Source organism: Pelodiscus sinensis, chromosome 6 (assembly GCF_049634645.1).
Source record: "Pelodiscus sinensis isolate JC-2024 chromosome 6, ASM4963464v1, whole genome shotgun sequence".
NCBI classification, from domain to species: Eukaryota; Metazoa; Chordata; order Testudines; family Trionychidae; genus Pelodiscus; species Pelodiscus sinensis.
Window position 1 is genome coordinate 9,180,979 of NC_134716.1, and position 21,847 is coordinate 9,202,825.

The 21,847-nt window shown below is 45.0% G+C and overlaps 1 protein-coding gene across 1 annotated transcript in view; it reads right to left on the reverse strand.

The window, feature by feature from the left end:
- The window catches only part of KIAA1958 (KIAA1958 ortholog), a 128,706-nt gene that overhangs the window by 33,364 nt on the left and 73,495 nt on the right, over window positions 1-21,847 (reverse strand). Inside the window, exon 3 of the mRNA XM_075931888.1 lies at window positions 3,505-4,548. Coding sequence (XP_075788003.1) covers window positions 3,505-4,548 — 1,044 coding nt within the window. The remainder of the gene's footprint in view (window positions 1-3,504; window positions 4,549-21,847) is intronic.

The window sequence follows — 21,847 nt, forward strand, 5'->3', positions numbered from 1 at the left end:
TCCCAAGTGTAGGGGGGGGGGGAGCCCTGAGCCTTGTGCAATGGATCCAGGAAACCCGGGGACCACAATTGGCCCCCCAGGCCTTAGGTCCCCCCGCACTCCTGCTATAGAGGTCCTATTGATCAGACCTGAGGAGGGATGTGTTACTATCGCTCACGGTGATGTCGCCATTAGTTTCAATGGGCCCTCCTGCTCAACTCCCCCAGAAGAGCCCGGAAGAGCAGTGCTGTTCTGTGGGGGGCAGAGAGGCCAAAGGGGGATTCTACAGCCCCTTCTATGTGACAGAGACAACCCCCACCATGAGGCTTTCCAAGGAAGCACACTAGGACAAGGCCTGTGAGCATGTTAGAGGAATGGCATTTAGACACCCAAACTATGTGGGGCCACTGACCTAAATTAGCACGAGTGGGTGAGGGGAATTCAGCCGGCGGTATCCACAGTTCCCGGCAGGCTCTGCAGCAGAGGCTGTGGAGCTGCTGAAGAAACTGGGGGAAACGAATGCATCCCTCAGCCCTGCCCCACAAGCATGGCGCAAAGCGCCTTCCTCCGTGACGGGATCCATGTCTGAGATTTCACCCAGCGATCACACAGCCGAAGGTTCCCTCCGAAAGGCACAAGTTGTATCTGAAAAGGCCCTTGTTGCCCAGTAGCAACAACAACAAAACAGCCATCATAGACCAACCTCTGCTGTGTGGAGCTGTAATTGCAAATGGTGGGAGTGTTGCATGAAAAGACCAGATAACGTTAATGCCAGAAAACAACATTGGCACTTTTATTCGCGGGCATCCTCTAATTGCCCTGACCCAGTATTGCTCACAACCATACTACTGTCTCTTATTTTTCCTCCTTCTTCACTAAAGTTATGTCTACACTGCAGTCAGAGATCTGGCTGCACACCCAAGCTAGCTCAGCACAAGCTGTACAAGCACACCAGTGACCCTCGGAACAGACGCACATTGCTAGCCCATGCTGCCGCACCTTCACGGCTATTTTTGGTGCGCCAGCTAGAGCTACAGGGCCGGCCCCCAGATGACCACCCGGCTTGCCCATAGGGTTGCCAGATGGTTTAAAAAAATACCATCGGGGGAAATTTGTCAAGAAAAAAAAAAGGTCAAAAGAGTCGGGGAGTAACCAAGGAAACCTGGGGGGAGGATTCAGGAGGTTAGGCTGAAATACCGGCCTAAGACCAGCTCTGTTGGCAGCCCCTTGAAAATGGCTTCCCCGGCAACTGCCCAGCTCACCCGCCCCTAAGGCCGGCTCTGAGAGCTAACATGGGTGGGCCAATCTGTACCCCAGTCACACCTCCAATTGCAGAGCAGACACGCTCTAAAAGGGCCAAATATCCTCATCCACTGAACTTGATGGCACAACTCATGCTAATATCCATGGGAGCAAATTTTGGCCTCAAATGCAACATTCAAAATCGAGATCAATGCCTCTTATTGAGCCAGTAAAAACTTGTTGTATGAACTATCAGCTGCCTTCAACTGACTCCACCCAAACCAACATCTACCCCAAAGGCTTTAAGAATGGGTACTGCATTTGCTAGTAACTCGGGGCTGGAGAGATGGACAGAGTAGTAGCTGTGCATGATTTTACCCTCTGGCTCAGCTAGCACACAAAAAATCAAACCCCTGCAGTGCCATGGGTGTGTGGCTATGTAGGCATCGCTGGGAGTTCAAAAGCAGATTGTGCCATATGCAAATTGCACGACAATGAATCAGTGTCACGGGGCCAGCTGGGAGAGAGATTCATGGGACAGGGAGGGCCACCGCAATGTGCTACTAAAATTCCACTGAAGACCTGAAGTGAGGCACCTAACCGTGAGTCAATCCTATGGAAATATTTCATCCCAGCAACAATTAAAATATATTTAAACACAGGGCTTGGGGGATCAGTATCTGCTTCTTTTTGCAACCCTTATTCTCACCCTCCCTTCATTCTCCACTGTTAAGTGTAACTCACTACAGAGTTGCAGAGCTAAAGAATATAAACAAAGAATCGGACAGTTTGCTCACCTTGGCCTGATCTAGCACCCGTTGAAGTCAGTGGATGGACTCTCATTAACTTCAATGGTTTTCAGATCAAGGAGCCAGTAGTTTTATCTCAAGACTCATCTCTGCAGTGCTAGAGTACCTTAGCAAAGCATTTTCATACGTAGTGCAGCATAAACTCAGGTCAATTACCACAGAAATGAAGACTCTTAATTTTAAAGGTTAAGAATTATAATGTAACAGTTCCAACTGAAATGTTTAATTTGTTAGTGTCTTCCCTGTACTTAATGAACAATTATATTACAAAGTAAATCAGTTGGAAAGATAACAGTCATTATTTAGTCTTTAAGAGCAAAATTCTGCTTTCAGATACACGCACACACACACACACACACACACACACACACACACACACACACATACTGTCTTCAATGGGAGCTGTGTGTTAGCTGAATTTAGCTCACTGTGTTTCCTAGTATTTTAATAATTTAGTTTTTCCTCCATCGCATATTAAATATAAAAAGGTTAAAATGGTCTATTATACTGCCTATGGATTTTAAATGACAATTTAAGACACATTTGATTTATCTGTATTCCAATGTTATGTCTTGGGAAAAGATTTCTGATTTTTCAGCACTGTCATGTTCCCTGGAAAATTGAAAGAGTAGCTGAAATTCTAATTTAGGAGAAGCTCACATTACATTTCCATGGATGACAAAAAAAAAAAAAAAAAACAACGAAATACTAATGACCAATGCTTGGTTTGAAACAGGAAAGATTATTTGTATAACAGTCTTTTTGCCATTACACCTTTGCATATTGTTCAAAACAATATTTCATAGTCTAAAGACCAGTGATATTTTTAACACAGAAAATCATGAACAAAAATAGTTTAAAATAGTCTTCAGTGGACTTTGTTTAGGAATATTACATATTTTTCCAGCTGGCATAAAATGAGCCTCAGGAACTAAAACCTGCTCTAAATGACTTCACAAACTTATGTTGATACCTCTCTTATTTCCTGGTCTGGCTGAACAAGAACAAGCTTGCAGGTAAGAAGAAGCAACCAGTGAGAAGTTTGTCTCCTTTTACCATGGAGACCATGTTGTTAGAATAAGAAGCTTTACAAAATGATTTAAAGCAGAATTGAGAGGTAAGCTTCCACGGGGATTTACACCCATTGTTTGTATGCATGTTAAAAACGGTATTTCCAGTCTTTTTTCTGTTGCCTGAGAGCCATTTTTGCCCTTGTAAAATCTGCAATTATATTATAACCCATAAGTAGCTTTCATTTTTGTATTAAACACTATAAATACTATGTTAGTCATACTAAACTATTTCTATTGGCTTATTTGTAAAAAGAAAAATATATTATATATTTATATTTTTTATAAAGTGAATTAACACTGGGAAGGTGTGGGGAAGTAGTGTACAATCACAGCTGATGTATATTATTGGGCATAAATTCAGAGCTTAACCACAAAAACTGTTCAATTGAAATCCACCTTTCAAGCTGTGTCGGAGGAAGAGTCATAAGACGCAGACACTATGAAGTTGCCAGAGCTGGAGTGGCTTGCCATAGACTGGGCAGCTTGTTGACTTAGATTGTTGCAAATCAGCACCAGCTGGTTGCTCTGGGCTTCGGATAGGGTACTGCAGCTCTGGTAGACACTGAAGTTGGTCTTCCTGCCTGGAATGTTGCCCTTCTCGCACATCGTCTTTACCATCTTTGCAAGCTTGTTTTTCCCCAGGGCTTGGCAGTTGTACCAGTGAAGTGCAGCCAAGTTGACCACCGGCTTGATGGACAGATAGAAAGGAGCATCTTCATATCGCATTGCAGGGGGCCGTCTTTGAGCGTACTCCTTGTAGTCTTGCACTGGGCAGGTCTGGGGAGCATGCTGGGTGGCATAGACTCTGGAATCCGTCCCGCCTCTCTTGGTTTTGGCATTCACATCACCAGACTCTTGCCCCATCCACTCCAAGTATTCCAAACCAGTTTCTGTCACCCGGAGCCGGATATCCCCCCATTTGAGGGTGGACCCATGAAAACCTGTGCAGTGTCCAAACGCCTTAGTATTATTTAGCCAGACAAGGTTCAGCAACCCCTCGGGATTATACCGACTCAACAAGCCTCTCTTGCGTAGGATAAGCTCATCAGCAAAGGTAAGTTTCATGGATTTGTGTGGCTTGTTTCCTTTCCCTTTACACCTCAGCTCTATCTGCTTTTGCTTCAGTGCCTCTTGAGATCTCTTGAACTCCTTATCCCTGGTAATACTGTATCCATACCTGTGTTCTTTGAGATAGCGCTCCAGGCCGCACTGATAGTTGGCCAAGCTGTTCGGCTCATATTCGGAGCCGTCCTTCTGCCTGGCATCCACAAAGAAGGAAGCTAGGTATGCATCCAGCTCTTTGCAAGGGATGACATAGATTTCCCTGGTTTCGGAGGGATATTTGGAGATGAGAAACTCTCTGAAGTTACGCAGCGCCGTCTGAGTGCTGCGAATGGTTTTCTCATTCTGCTCCCTGCTGAGTTCTGCGGCTCTCTCATCCTGGTCTGAAAAAGGCAGAAGAGCAGACAAGGGAACAATGAGTTGGTGCAGCAGGTTTTCCCCCCAAAATAATTTCCTTAAGAAAGGAAAAAATAATCAATTTCACAAGGATCATTGGAAAACATTATTACATACCTGTCTCAGGTTTGAAAAGCCAACTTCAGTTTCACAAATGATGTATGGCCAAAAAAAAAAAACAAAAAGCAAAAAACACAACAATCAAAATGAGCTCCTCCTGTCACTGGCGCACACATTGGCGCATGGAGATTTGTGGAAAAGTCTGAGACTAGAGGTAAGTCTGTGTTTTAGAACAAATGTGAGATAGAAAACTTGTAGCTGGGCCCTTGCGCACAGCAGTGGAATCGGATTCAAGTCGCTAACCCCATTCGGGAATTGCTTCATTTGTGAAACCAGAGGTTGTACTGGTTCCAATTTTTAAAAAAATAACTAAAGCATCATATTTATTCCATTAAAAAGTATCTTTAATGAGATGCATTTTTGTGTACTAAATATGGACAGAAGTGTACAGAACAGAATAGCACAACACTCGCAAACACAAAAAGTTTTCAAATACAGCACAACGCATAGTTTACAAGCAGGATCAGCCTTAGACAAAATAGCACCCAGGCGAGGTCCATCTTTGGCACCTCCCGCATTTGTTAAACTTTTGAATGCCTTATTTTTTATTGCATTTGTAGCTCATTTCACAACTTGGATGCATGAGTCACACTCATGATTTATTCCCATCATGTAAGACGATACATTTGCATGCCAGGATCTCTAAATCTGTATTTATTCATGCACCGCACCCCTCCCCCCACCAAATCCAGCACCCCTGGCTGTCACCTGGGTCACCTGGCCCTAAATCTGGGCCTATGTACAAGTGTACAAATATGAAAGATATAGAATGTTTTATCTTTAGGAGACAGAGAAGAAAAACCATCAGTAGCTATCAAGACAGTACTCCACAAATTCACTTAGACTTAAGATCACCTATACAGTCAGGTTTCTTCTTGAGAATAGAACCATTTCTCCTTGAGGAACTGACCTCTCTTTCATTCAGGAAACCTTGGCAGAAGATCAAAATCTGGAAACAAATTTACGCTGGTCTACAAGGATATTTTTATAGGTCTTATTGTGATCAGTGACATATCAAACCACAATTGTTAATCAGAGTTCAGGCCGTCACTGAAAGAACTTTTGTTGAGCTACTAATTTTCTTGCTGATCACGGCATGAAAAGCATAAAAAGGAAAATGGTCCTTACATTTACAATACACGTGATAGTAAAAGACTATTTTCTTTACATGTGCAAATTATCCAGCTGTCTGAGGATGCAGTTTAGAAGCATAAAGGTGGAATGGTCTCTTCAGGTATATGATAAACAACACACAGAAGAAGGCAACATTTCATTGACACGCACAAAGAATTAACTATGCTCTGTTGTAGTTAAAGGGGCTTATTATGATATTTTTCCAATTAACAAGCAGAAATTATTCAAGCCTTTTTGCATGTCATTTTAATAAAACTACATACCGTTTTGTTTTGTTTACTCTCTGTTGGTCATCATTAAGAGTTTCTTTATATATAACCACAAAAAGGTAGCAACATTTGCATTTTAGTGAAAACACAGTAACACCTTGTGGCCAGCTGGATTTATCCAACTTAATATAACTTACAAATGCTGTCCATGGTAATGTGTACTACCCACTCTTTCCGTTTAAATTGGGCCAAAATAACATCGTCAGTTCACACACGAGAGTTTGGGATGGAGGGGTGTTGCTCACAAATTCAATCTTTATTCTGCTAGCCCCCAAACAGCGGCATCATAAGCATTTTAAAGCATTTTGGAGGATAAGTGGAGTTTTTCAGATCGTCTGACATTGCACGTCACTTGGGCCTCGTTTTTGGGCACTAGAAGGTGATGCCACTGGCCGCTTTCCCGTTTGGTGAGATTAGACGAGACCGTTCTCTCATGACAGACACTCCCAGAATCTCTAGCCTCTGTTCCATTAGCCTAGTTTTTTCCCCTATGGACCCTGCCTGCAGAGGGAAAGCAGCATTGCATGGATCCCATGCGCTGCAGAGCGTTTACCTCCCCTGCTGGTGCTGTGACATCCCATTACAATGATATTCGGGATTACGCTCCAGCCATCCCAGATCCCTGCTCATTGCAAGGAAGACGAGGAAATCTGTGAAATTTAAAGAGGTGACAGGACCAAAGGCAGAACAATGAATTGGACAACTGCTCTCTTTGATTTCTCTTTATCGCTTTCGTTTTCTTCCTGAAATGTTGACAGGGAAGTAATTGGGAGGTCAGCTGTTTATGTTTGACACGGTGTCACAGTCACATTTTTCCGTTGATCATTGAGACAGAGATGATACGTTTTCTAATATACACTTAATTTAAGAGAACTAGTGAATCTGCAAGGACTCGACATGAATGCATCTCGAGATAGCTATTCAACTCCACTATTTCATCTATTGTTTAGATAGACATAGGAGTTGTATTGTCCTGTTTTCATTTATCAAGACCAAAAAAGCATAATAGACACCATACTGTATATTGCATGATACACGTTTCCAAGAGTATAATTAGGATCCAAATTAGCTGTAAAAATGTTGTTCCTTATTTATTCTCCATTGATTACTTCCACATTGAAAATTGCTTAGTTTATAAGTAGCTACAGCAGGTGGTTTTTTCCTAACAGCCAGCAAAACATGATAACTGTAGTGTCTGAATCTCCAACTATGGTCTTGCATCTCACCATCACCAACAACATGACTGTGGGATCAGAAATCAGCTGTACTTCTGCTGATACTGAATAAAAATGAACAGGAGTATAGCTTGTTTCTCAACAGTTGCATTAGTTCTGCACTACTGGCATTAGCAAAACTTTGGGGGGGGGGACAATGGGGGCCAACAGCCACCAAGGGCCAGTGGGCAACATGGGAGAGCGGCTCCATGCCCCCAGAAGAGGCAGAGCCTAGGGAAGGGGTGGGGCCGAAGGCAGTCAACCCTTAGCACCATCCGGGGTGCAGCTTTGGACCCTCCCCTCCAGCCCTCAGAACTCCGCAGAGTGGCAATCCCACGGCATTTCAAAGGGGCCTGGAGCTCCCGACCCCTTTGAAATGCCAGGCCCCTGTGCAATTGCCCCCTTTGCCTCCGCCTCTCGGTGGGTCTGTTTGAGAGGCAGGAGAGAAAGAGATAGGGAACTCAACAGACATGATTCAGAAGAGACAAGTCTAAACCCTCCCCTTGCTGTCACAGTAAAGAGTTACATGATCAGACCCTTCCATTCCTGTGTGTGGAATATAGCCTTTGGGGACACTGACCTCTTGATGCAACACAACACACAGGCACGTGCCTGACTTTAAGCACACAAGGAATCCCACTGACTCACGTGCCTACATGCTTTGCTGAATCAGGGCCGAAGAGTGGAAGGTCCCTGTCTGCTTGTGTCACCGACATAGGTAACCTGTGCTGTCTGGGTGATGATGGACAGCACACACACAGCCTCCGCACATGCTTGAACCACCTTGTGCCTCTGTCTGAAGATCATCCCTGTGGAGCACCTCCCGTGAGTCACACAGAGCATCCTCATTAACACCAGAGTGCTGCTCCTGCTCATCTCTGCCCTGGAACAAGAGTCTCACCCCTGCTCTGGCCCCTGTACACTGGGCCAATGCAGTGTAAAGAGGCCCTAAAAGCCCTGGCTCCGACGGAAGGAAGATTTCCTCCAGGTTAGGCACAGCAGGACACAGGCATAAGACCACACTCTGAGGACCCACATCGAAAGGACCCACATTTTAAGAACAGGTTAGATAGACATCTGTCAGGGATGGTGTAGACGGAGCTTGATCCTGCCTTGAGGGCAGGGGGCTGGACTCGATGACCTCTCGAGGTCCCTTCCAGTCCTATGATTCTATGATTCTATGAAAGCTGGGGAGTAGGGGTCATGGCAGGCTGCATCTGGGAACAGAAGGCCATGCCAAGGACAGGCAGGGCTGTAGAGATTTCAAGCAAGGCCGTGTAAAATATTTTGGGGAACCTCACCAGCTCCAGAGCAACCCAGGATCCGGAAGGTGCATTCCACTAGGGCAGACAACTCTGGTGAGCAACCCCGTTTTATGGATAGAGAAACCGAGGCACAGAGAGAGTAAGTGACTTGCCCAAAGTCATGCAGGAGGGCCAGGAACCCAGATCTCCTGGTCCCAGTCTTGCTTCTTAACCACAGGCCATTGATTCAGTGGAAACCAGCCCCTTCCCCCCCATCCCGCAAGGGCATTGACCTCCTGAAGGATATGTGGAATGTAGAACGGTTACATCCCCTTTCAAACACATGCCTGCTGTCAAAAGAATGCTGCTGAATCCGTTTTCTTCCGGGAAAATGCTAATAAAAAGTAACAGCTCTGTTGTGATGACTAACCACAATACTGATGCTGATATACAAGAGCCCCTGATATATCCCAATGCAGACAGTTAGCTCTGGGCAAAGCCTAGGAGAAACCCATTTATTTGGGTAGGGTACAGTACTGAAATAAAGAGCTGGTGCTGTTTTAAAGTATGGGGACAAACACTTACTTCAGTGCACCCACCACCATTTCTTGTAGTGCTTGGTAAGCCATCAGTATTTTGCCTGGCAGCCCACACCTCCATCCCCACCCCCATGCTCACATTTTTAAATACTGCTCCTGTATACACATCACACACAATGGCTCCGTGTTAAATATGCCATAAACCATTCCTCCTGAGAGGCTGGCTTGTCACAACACAGGAGCAACAAGCAGTCACTCATCTTTCCCGAGCACATGAAGATAAATGTCATACCCGCAAGTCAGCTGTTATAAATCCATGGTGCATTAACAAATCGGTGCCTTTGGCCCCCACATCCAAGGTAACCTCTCCCCGGTTAGCATCCTCGGATGAATCCGTTCAGTGGGCAGGCACATGACTTTGCATGGGAGGCAGGGACTTTTAAACATAATGGGGCAGGCACGGTGTAAATGAGCAGAGATTCCTGGCAGGGGTGTAGATAGGCAGGCAATGACAGTGGGGTAGGAGCAATGGGGCCATCTTTCCCCGCGCCAGCCAGCCTTGTGGGGGAGGCAGAGGGAGCAGAGGCCCCCAGCAAAACTGGAGGGTTGGTTAAAATGTGAACACTGATTCCCTACTGTTCCACCCTCTGCCTGCTTCTCAGGGCTTGCCTGCTCCTCCCAGTGCTCCAGGATGCTTTGCCCTATTCTGTCCGCCCTTTGCTTCCCCCAGGAGTGGTGCTGAGGCTCTGGGAGTGGCATGGGGCAAGCGAGGAGTGGAAGCAGAGTCAGTGGTGGGCCTGCATGCTAAGTGGGTGGGCTGCAGCCTTACCCAGACCTCCCTGTCGTTACACCCCTGCGTCATGGCAGTCAGCAGCCTGACAGCAATTCACACCAGAAGAAATCTTGGCCCAATGGGCTTGATTTGCATCTGTGTTAAAAAGACTGTATGCTGCTGTACCTGTGGTGAATCACACCCAGGATGTTAAAAGTCTGCACCTCCATTGGCATCAGCCGGGGGTAGCACTGTGCAGAATCACACTGGAGAGACATAATTTGGACACAACCAATGTCTGCCTGAGAGAGATTTCAGCCAGCCATGTGTATTCTACAAGAGTTGGGTGGAGGCAGATATTTTAATAATGGAGATTGCCTATCTCCTAGAACTGGAAGGGACCTTGAAAGATCATTGAGTCCAGTCCCCTGCCTTCTCAGCAGGACCAAGTACCATCCCTGATGAATTTTTGCCCCAAATGGCCTCTGCAAGGATTGAACTCATAACCCTGGGTTTAGCAGGCCAATGCTCAAACCACTGAGCTCTCCTGCCCCCTATCCTTTTTTGCCCCCTTAAAATCTTAACCTCCCCTTTCTCACCTATGGGAAATGAGGAAGAAGAAAAGTTGTTTTTTTTTTAAATTAACGCAGCTACAAAGATGTGCACAGGCCCTGGGGGCTGGCAGAGCCCCTGGGCAAGGTGGTGGGGGGGGGGGGTGGCTCCGTGCTCCCAGAAGGGACATGGCCTTGCGTGGAAGGGGCAGACCCTCAAGACAACCCTCAGCGCCACCTGAAGTGTGGCTCCCTCACCTCCCAGCCAGCCCTGTGAGCCCTCCAGTGCATGCTGCACTGGTGATTTAAAGGGCTGTAGGCTCTGGCCACCACTGCTCCTGTGGTAATAGTGGTGGCAGCTAAGAGGTCTGGGCCCTTTTGAGTTACCAGGCCTGGGGCAACTGTCCCTTTTGCCCTCCCTGCCCCATAAGTAGGCCTGTACAAACCTTATGTAATACAAATCTGACACACAGGCATGCTGCTAAGGAACTGGAGTTCATTTCCTGCACTCAGCCATATGGACATAGGTCTATAGTCCTGTCCCACTGATGCCCGTGCCTAATGTTACTCTTAACTGAGAAACTACGCGTTCCTGTAAGAGTCACCCTTGTCTTGTTCTTCCCTTTTCCCTGTCCCTGTCCCTTCCTTGCTGCCTCATGCTGAATTTGCAAAGTGCACTCATCCAAGCTGGGTTTTTCTGAAGTCCTACACATTTTTTTGCTGCTTGTGGTAAAGAAAAAAAAATTAGAAACATACATGGTATTGATACAGTCTTGTCTATCCTCAGGCCAGAACCGTATTCATAACAACCCGAAATGCTGCTGGGCTTCAATCAGTGTGCCCACAAAAGCTCGTGATACTATCTATATACTTTTGTTAGTCTCTGGGGTGCCCCAGGAGAACTCCTCATTGTTTTTTTTTAAGTTTTTTAAAGTTACAGACTAATACGGCTACCCCCTGAGATCTCTGACCTGTTATTTTCCTGAGGACTTAGGTTATTCAAACTGTACTCGATCGAATTTGCCTGTAGCATTAATAAAATAGCTTTGAAACAAACAAAACTATCCATACTGAACTATGCGACCCCATCTTACTGTAATATTAAGCATCTCATCTTGTTTAACGTATCTGTCCTTATAGCACCCCGGAAGGTGGAGAAATGCTATTGTTCTCCTTTTACAGAAGGGTAACTTAGACTAAGGGACAGCTCCTCAAAGGTATTTAGACACCTAAGTCACTCAAAGTCACACAGAAAGTCTGCGGTGGAAGAGGAATTGAATGCAGATCTTCTGAGTCCCAAACTAGCACTCTTAACAAGCAGGTCAATCATCCTTTCTCACTGAACAATAGCTGTGTTTAACTCGGTTGGTTAAGCATGGTTCAAATCTTTTTTCTATTCTGATCTCAGTAAATATAAGGCCGAACAAAAACAATAGAATTACAACTTTTATTTCAGCATGTAACGTGAGCGGGTATCAATACTGATTAAGAGAACTGCATTTACACTCTTCTGTAGTTACACACAAGGGAAACAAGTACTTGCCTTTTTTCTTTCATGTTAAAGTCAAAGGATGGTTTCTTCAAGGTTCAAAAGCATGGGGTTTGTAACATTATGGAGGCTCATGGAACTAAAAATCTCAGAGGGGTACCTGTGTTAGTCCGTAACTTTAAAAACAATTGGACCTGTGGCACCCTAGAAATTAGCTCATGAGTCTATATATTTTAGTTTTCTCATTTCATCAGATGAATTAATGTATACATACTACAGAAGAAATTCTGGTCCATTGTAGGACTGGTGTTACTGAAGGTAATTAAGTGGGCTGGATGTGTTCCATACATAGCTTTTGATGTGAAAATTGGCTTTACAGAGCACCAGCCTGTTAATGTCTTTGTTCAAGCCCAGGGTAACTGTGTCAAATCTACAGAACTGGAATTCATCTTTTTACCCACAACTTTGTATGAATTTTGCATTAATTAATGTTTGGCTTTGTACTGATTTGGTATAGGCTGCCTTTCATGTTACTTATAGGGTTGTCAGATGGTTTCAACAAAAATACTGGACACACTTGCCATTACATCACAATCTGCATTACATCTTATTTAGAAAATACCTGACATTTCTATTTTCTCAATTTGTTTCCCAAACAGAAAGCTCAAATACTGGACTGTCCAGTTCAAAACCAGACACCTGGGAACCCTAATTACTTATTACAGAGTAATGTATTAGCTTTGTGAATTATTTGGCTAAGTAAAATCAAAATAATGTGTCAATGATGATGTAATTTACTAGGGCTGTAAACTGACATGTATTAACGCCTGCGATTAACACAGTCCAAGATTAACGCGTTAATTTTTTTAACACATTAATTGCAGGCATTAATGCTGCGCTGCCCCTTTGAAGTGCCACTGTGGTGCTTCAAAGGGGCAGTGTAACATGGAGCCCAGGATCCTCTAGGGACTCCCCAGCTGACCCCAGACTCCACTGCCCCTTTGAAACACACAGAGGCAGCATTGCAAAGGGGCAGCTGCCTCACAGCTGAGCCGGGGATTAGCTGTGTGGTGGCTGCTCCTTAGAAACGCAGCCCCCATGCGGCATTTCCCCAGAATCCGGGATCAGCTGTCCAGTCCCCAGCTGACCCCGGGTTCCATGGCAGCCCCTTTGAAACGCCCCCTTGGGGTTTGAAAGTGGCAGTGCCGCACAGCTGTGTGGTGCGGTCACTTTAGAATACCCCTTCCCTCCCCCCTTTCCTGCCTCTATTAAACATTTTTAATCACTTGACAGCCCTATAATTTACCCTGGGAACTAGCAGTCACATGATACATCACAGCAGTGTTGCATTCATTTTAAAAGAGGTCTTGGCTAGCTGGTACCAATCCAGGAAAGGCATTATACACAGCCCACCAAAAAAATTCCATTTTTCACTCCAGTGAGGCTCCAATCCAGCAAAGCTTAAGACCTGCTTCAGGAAACATCTAAGCATATGCTTAAAATGCATTGAAATCAATAGCTTTTAAGTGTGTGCTTAATGTTTCACTTAACATGGGTGAATTGCTGAGTCAGGGCCACTGTCCAGATCATCCATGTGCGATACAGACTGTATTCTGAGCTAAGAGAAAAGAGAAAAGCAGAAAGCAGCTTGGAATGAAGAAGGAGAAAGAAAAACTTTATGACAGTCTTTAAAATGCTTCCTTGATTAAATTACGTATATTTTAAATGAATCAGGGAGCCGATGGAAAAAGCCCCCCAAAAATTCAAAAGCTCCTGCGCTATAAATAAAACCAAGGCTCATATTTTCCACAACACCTCGATCTCAACCATATATCTGCACATTTGAAAAGGGAGATTCGCAATCAGAATGCAAACTGCTGGAGTATGTCTACACTGCGGGCTAAAGTCGAGTTAAGATACTCAACTTCAGCTACGTTATTTGTGTAGCTGAAGTCGAAGTAGCTTCACTCAGCTTTTGGCACTGTCTATCCAGCAGGATGTCAAAGGAAGAGCATCTTCCCTCAACTTCCCTTATTCCTTGTGGGTACGTCTACACTACAGCGCTAATTCGAACTAACTTAGTTCGAATTAGTTAATTCGAACTAAGCTAATTCGAACTAACGCGTCTAGAACTAAAAACTAGTTCGAATTAGCGTTTTGCTAATTCGAACTAGCAAGTCCACATTGAGTGGACCCTGAACAGGGCTTAAGGATGGCCGGAAGCAGTGCCGGCAGGGCATCAGAGGAGGACTTAGAGCGTGGAGATGCTGTCTCAGGCTAGCCGAGGGCTGCGCTTAAAGGGTCCCGACCCCTACCCCGGACAGACAGTTCTAAGAGGTGCCCCGCTTGCAAAGCAGTCCTGGCTTGGAGTGCCCTGAGTGCCCACACTGGGCACATCACACCACTCGGCCATCAGCCCGGCTGCACTTGCCGCAGGCTGCCATCTGGGGAGAGGGGGCAATCGGGGGGCTGCAGGAGAGCTTCCACCCCCAGAAGCCCGCAGAGCCAGCCCAGTCCTCCCCATCGGGGGCTCGTGCCCCATTCCTCCCTCACCTCCTTCCACTTACCCTTCCCTAGCCCCCCTTCTTATTGATGTACAAAATAAAGATAACGTTTCTTCCAACATTGACTCTGTCTTTATTGAACAAAACTGGGGGAGACTGGGAAAAGGAGGTGGGAGAGGGGAAGAGAAAGGCTGGGAGAGGGGAGGGCAACTAACATGATCAGGGGTTGGGAACAGGTCCCAGATGAAGAGAGGCTACAGAGACTGGGACTGTTCAGCTTAGAAAAGAGGAGACGGAGCGGGGACAGGATAGAGGTCTCTAAAAGCAGGGGTTGGGTGGAGAGGGTGCATTCAGAAAAGTTCTTCATAAGTTCCCATAAAGAAGGACTAGAGGACACCAAAGGAAAGGAATGGGTAGCAGGCTTGAAACTAGTAAGAGAAAGTTATTCTTCACAAAGCAAATGATGATTAGGGGTCTGGAGCATATGACCTACGAGGAGAGGCTGAGGGACTTGGGTCTGTTTAGTCTGCAGAAGCGAAGAGTGAGGGGGGACTTGATAGCAGCCTTCAACTTCCTGAAGGGAGGTTCCAAAGAGGATGTTCTCAGTAGTGACAGATGGCAGAACAAGGAGCAATGGTCTCAAGTTGTGGTGGGAGAGGTCCAGATTGGATATTAGGAAAAACTATTTTACTAGGAGGGTAGTGAAGCATTGGAATGGGTTACCTAGGGAAGTAGTGGAGTCTCCATCCCTAGAGGTGTTTAAGTCTCGGCTTGACAAAGCCCTGGCCGGGTTGATTTAGATGGGATTGGTCCTGCCTAGAGCGGGGGGCTGGACTTGACGACCTTCTGAGGTCTCTTCCAGTTCTATGATTCTATGATAAGGGGATGGTTGGATGAAATAACATGATCTTGGTAACTAATTGACCATTCATTATCAGTTGGAAATAGGTCAATGGAGGGATGATAGGAGTTGCTATAGGGAACTTTCTGGGTGTCTGGCTGGTGAGTCTTGCCCACATGCTCAGGGTTTAGCTGATCGCCATATTTGGGGTCAGGAAGGAATTTTCCTCCAGGGTAGATTGGCAGAGGCCCTGGAGGTTTTTCGCCTTCCTCTGTAGCATTGGGCACAGATCACAGCTGAAGGACTCTCTGCATGTTGGGGCCTTCAAAGTATTTGAAGGCTTCAATATCTGAGACATAGGTGAGAGGATTATTCTAAGAGGGGTGGGCGAGATTCTGTGGCCTGCACTGTGCAGGGGGTCAGACTAGATGATCATAATGGTCCCTTCTGACCTTAAAGTCTATGAGTCTATGAAAGCAAATAGTTAACCTGTGGAACTCCTTGCTGCAGGAGGCTGTGAAGGCTACAACTAGAACAGAGTTTAAAGGGAAGTGAGATCAAGTCATGGAGGTTGGGTCCATGGAGTAGTCTTAGCCAGGGGGTAGGAGTGGTGTCCCTGCCCAAAGTTTGTGGAAGGCTGGAGAGGGATGGCATGAGACAAATGGCTTGGTCACTGTCTTCGGTCCATCCCCTCCAGGGTCCCTAGGGTTGGCCGCTGTCGGCAGACAGGCTACTGGGCTAGATGGACCTTTGGTCTGACCCAGGACGGCCATTGTAAGCTCAGGGCTCAGGGTCGGGGGTCTCAGTGGACCCCCTTGATTTTCATGCACACCTGCTCCTGGGTGGCCAGGCTGGCAGCTCTCCTGCCCTAGACGGCCACTTTCGATCTCCGCACTAGCCCAGGAAGGTGCCCGCCTCTTGCCAGCCTGGTCCCGGGAAGAGGGGGTGGGCTGGGGGACATCGGGTGGGTGGCTCTGTGCCGTGCCAGGTGCAGGGTCTGCTGGCTGGGTGCTGGCAGGCTTGCACCTGGCACGGGCACCGTAGCCAGCCCGTGCCCCTTTAAGGGGTCCGGGGCCGGGAGGGGGGCATAGAGTTTCCCTGGTGTTGGCCAGAGTGGCCACCAGGGAAACCTGGGGAGGGCTAGCCTCCCACTAGTTCGAATTAAGGGGCTAAACACCCCTTAATTCGAACTAGCTAGTTCGAACTAGGCTTAATCCTCGTAAAATGAGGTTTTCCTAGTTCGAACTAAGCGCTCCGCTAGTTCGATTCAAATTCGAACTAGCGGAGTGCTAGTGTAGCGGCTATGAATGTTAGTTGGAACTAACGTCCGTTAGTTCAAATTAACATTGTAGTGTAGACATACCCTGTGAAATGAGGGTTACAGAAGTCTGAGTAAGAAGCCCGTTACTTTGACATTATTCCTCTTAGTAGGCCAGTAACCCTTTCCAAGAAAGCAAGTAGGTTGGTTTGACAAGGTTTAGTCTAGACAAATCCATGTCAACTATTACTTATCGCCCTATTTTGCTGGATTATTTAATAATTTGTTCCAGTAGCTTTCCAGGAATCAAAGTGAGGCTGACTGGTCTATAGTTGCCACTCAGTACTTCTAGAGGATCAACACATTCCCATGCACCCTCCGCCCCATTATATTTTTAAACGTGGTTGTCCCACAGAGGGCCACAGTGGTGTACCAGGGAGCTTAGATGCCTTTATTGTAATGAGCAACTTGTCAATAACAACGCATTTGGTCACCAAGGGGAGGCCCATGACTATATAGTCACAGAGAAGTTTGATTTAAATGCACTCCAGACAGCAGATAAGAAACAGAGAGTTAGAAAATGCAGGGAGAAAACGAATATAATAATGAGGAAAATAATGAAGAGGTGGATGAAAAACAGATGAAGATCCTTGTAATTTGAAATCTAATTGTGTGTCACAGCTTTGGAATGAGGCACTCTCACTAGGGCAGCAAACAGAGAAACAAAGAAAAGTAAAAAGTATGTAATAAATATTTTATTACATTCATCATAATAAGCTGCACTTTAGTCTTGGCCAAAGCATATTCTTAAATCAACTTTAGAATACGATTGCAATTTCAGGCTTAGGAGCATGAAGCCCACATGACTGTAATTAATGTAATAAATCATGCTGGGGAACTTTCTACAAAAACTTGACAGTGCTTAGTTGATATATTGCTTATTGGAGACTGCAGAGATTCCCCCCGCACATGCACACCCCATTTTATTATACTGCCAATGGCTGTGAATCAAAGGCACCCTTTTTTGATGTGTCTGTACTGTCTTCTGCAGGTGTAATATATAACATGCCTCGTGAGCTATTGCCATCACCTTCTGATAACACAAAACATGGTGCCACTGTTCCCAAAGAATCTTGTTTAAACCCTTTGATTTAGTGTACTAATAGGACTAACACAACCTTGTTAAGGTATCTGTGCTTTTATTTCTAGGATTCTTGCTGGGCAGAGTAGCTTGCTTGAACAATTTACCTTGCCTTTCCCGACTGTATTTTATCCCATATGAATGGAGCAAATTATGCAGAACAAGAAGGCAATATCCAAAGGTGTTGCAATTTACAGTGCTGGATGACTATATTTAATGGACATTCCCCAGCTGAATTTCCTTTGTTTCTGTCAGCTTACATACCAATGTGCCTTTTAATTATGTCTAGCATCCAGCTGTTTACAAGATTCTTTGTAGGGTAGAAAATACGTTCAGAGTAAAATATTACATTTAACACAGCAAATCATTTTCAAAGGTTCATTTTTCTTTCCATCTTTAGGTTCACATTTAAACCCACTTTACTTTAGCAATATTGATTTTATATTAAACTGAAGTTTATAGTTTGCCACAGAGTTTGTTTAAACATGTTCAGGATTTACACATTTTTCCTTTCTAGTAGTGGTGTGCACCCATGCTTGCACACATCCACACACTCAGAGCTCAGGATATTGTGATCTCTCTGCCGTAATGATGGCAGTTGAATTTTTTCTGTTTGTTTTGTTATTTCCATTTAAAAAAATTGTTATTCCCCAACAGAATATGAGTAATCTGCACAACAGCTACTAAATGAATTGAGAGCAGACACAACATTGACTAATTGGCTAAAATGGGCTGCAATTTTATGTACACAATTATGGAGGCATGGTTTATGTATATATTCATGGTTATTCTCCCTTGTATTAACCTAAATTATTCAGATTTATTGAAAAACCATATTAGTGCGTGGTGTGCTGGGCATGCTATTTGTCAACATGTGGCATCCCTTCACTTGACAGTTAACAAAAGCCAAGCAACAGGAAGAGAGAGGCAATAAAAAGCGAGAGAGAAAATTACTGAAAACAAAGCCGACAACATGGCTGAGCAACCGGAGTTGGAATGCCAAGAATAATTTTTCTGTTCCTTAATTTGTTTCCTGAGGTCTAGTCAGCAACACAGGCAGGGCCGGCCCATAACATTTTGGCACCTGAGGCAGGGAGCTCAAATGACGCCCCCGTGCCCCCTCGCTTGGGCCAAAACTTTGAAAGGTCTCAATTCTGCCTTCTTCCTGCTCTACTCCTCTCACGGTACTGCTCTGCTACCTACCCCAATAATGGAGAATTAACAACTTAAAAATGCCTTGTTCAAAAGGCAAAACAAAAAAAAACACTTAACTTTCAGAGCAGAGAGAATACATAGGCCCCAGCAGCAGACACAATTTTCTGCACTCTGGGTCCTAGTGGCCCCCCCCCCAGAGTCTGGCACCTGAAGCGGCCGCCTCAGTTCACCTCATGGTAAGGGCAGCCCTGAACACAAGGCAAGTTCCAAAGGACTGGCAGGATGAGTGCTGAGCGTGTATTTGCATTTCAGAAGAACCAGTGAGACGGGGAAAGGCCTGTGGGGGTGACATATCTGAATGAAGGCATGAACACACGACACTCAGGAAAAGAATGCCCAAATAAGTGGATAGGAGAGAAAACTACACCAATTCATGCAAGAAAATGCCTTAATTTATGTAGTTCCTCCATCTATCCGGCCTTCCTGGCTACAATGTGAGGATCGTAAATAGATAATAGATTCAGTGAGGGCTGGGATGGAATAAGAAAAATAATTAAACAATTTATGGCAAAAATCATTGGAACACAAGGACATTCCGATTTTTCCAAGGTTAGATCTGTTGACACCCTCACAGTCTGAGTGTAATGTTTGGCAGAAAACCAAATTAATTTTGTTTTACAGATGGGTTTATATAGTTCAGAACAGATATGCATTGGATTCCTCCCGTGTCCAGATACTTCTGAACACAAATATATTTTTAGGCAAGTTTGCTCCTTCCCTGGCTCTCAACAAGGCATCAGCCCTCTTCTTTCCTTTCCCTGAGCTTTCCAGTAAAATCCAAGTGAAAATCTAGAGAGGGAAAGAGACTCTCTCTTCTTCTTTCCTTCTCTTCAAAGAGCCAGACTGGATAATGTGCCTTTGGCTCTTAGGAGAGTTGTGGATGGAAACACATCTGTGTGTACTTTCTCTTTAAAGCTTAAGGCCCCAATTCAGCAAAGCACGTGAATAATTCCATCCCTAGTTAGCAAAACACTGAAGCAGGTGAGTAATCCCTTCTCTTCTCTGGAAAGCACATACGCACATGCTACCCACTCCACTCCAGCAAGGTACTTAACTTCAAATATATGCTTAAGTCCCACTGAAGTCAACTGGGACTGTTCATGTGATTTCAGTGATGTGTTTTGCTTGGATGAGATACAGTACTCCTTAGATTTGCAACGAGACACCAAGTATCCAGTTGGAGCTGCAGGCAGAATTCAGGCTGGAATAAAACCAACAGCTCGCATGGGAACTTGGCTAGGTCTCTGAGGCTAATTCTGCTATTGTTAGGATCTTATAAATCACTAATGGTTGGATCTTGGTTTTACACCTTTCAGCTTTGTCTACTCTGAGCTTTTTCTTCAGTTTTCCCAGTGGGAAATGTAATAACAGTGGGACAGCCCAGTTCTCAAACCGCTGCTGTTGCATCAGTGGAATACCTCAGCAGAAGAGCACCCCTAATAATTTGCCAACACTGCCTCCAGCAGAATCTGTGTTTTCCCTTGAGTGCTTTCATCCAAGCAATGATTCAAGTGACCTCCGTTTCACCCCGGAGGTCTGTTTAAAAATTACAGTTTATAAATTAGCATTAGAAAATACAGAAGTGCTCCTAGTTTCATTCTTTGGCTCCAAACAACATTATCTTTGTAAAAAGCATAACCATGCAGTTCTCAGCATTGGTCTAATTTTGCAGTCAACAGCAAACCTCCCACAGGAGAAAAGCTAGGCCGTCACTAAGCACTTCTGTCTGAAAGTCCCACCCTAGCTTCCTTTAGTGGCTGCATAATGCCATAGTCTTCCTTTTCTCCCTGTCTTTTCTAGCTCCAGTACTATGCCGTCTTCTCCTCCTGGCAAGAGTCTCAATTTAGATTGCAAGGTCTTTATTCATCCATTGAAGCACCAAGCATGCCTGCGGTGCTCAGGCCCACTGACGGGGGTGGAGGGAGGTCAAGGATGGCATGGTCCAGATGGTGCTGAAGGCTGGCTGGGGGCATGGGGAGAGTAAGGCATGGTCTAGGCAGCACTGAGGGCTGGCTGCTTCCAACCCTATCCCTTCTGCCTGAGGCCCTGCCCCTACTGGGAGTATGGAGCACCCTCCCTCCCCCACCTTGTCCTGGGGCCCAGCAGTTCTGTCTGCTTTCCGATGGTGCTTTAGTGATCACAATATTATTATTAATTTGTAATACTCTAGCACCTAAGAATTACAGTCATAGAGTAGGATCCCACTGTGCAAAGTGCTGTACAAACACAGAACAATATAATTACGTACATACATAGCTATTATGGCAAATTAACGGTTAATTATTACCCCACTGGTTATATGTTTTGCTTCAAGGGTTGTTCTCATCATGCATATGTAGTTACTGAAAAACAATAGCAAAATACAGTGTTATTATTAATCTAAAGCCTACAGTAAATTTATTCAATGTGTAGGCATATAAACTTCTCTCACTGCATGTGCCCTACTGTTATTAATGGTAATGAGAGTCATAGGTGCACGCTGAGAGTAAGATGTAGCCAACACACTTACTGACCTAAGTATAATTAAACACAGAATCTTTTACCTGCAGGTCAGTGGGTCTAATCCAGCCCAGCTCATTAGTTATCCAAAGTCATTATCTGTTGATCAGCTGTTTGGTGGTTTGGCAAGAGGCCTGGAACTCATATCCATCTGAGTATAGTCAAAAGCTCAAAGTCCGTACCATTTGCAAACCTCGGGTCCTTATTCTTGAAAATCTTGTGTGCATAATTTTGAGCCAGTTTGGACATTTGCAAACTGTACTTGGCTGACCCCATCAGACCCAGAATCCTGACTCCGGCAGAATGTTCCAACAGGACTTTCAAGTTCAATTTCCGGTGGTAATTATCTCTATTATATGTTCTGCATAAATAGCAGCGTGTAATTTTGAAAGGTTTGCTTTATATTTTCCCCAACAAATGAATAGAATGTTCAATTACAATACAGTGAATTTTTAAAAACTAGAACAATTAAAATATTTCAGGATTAGAATGCAGA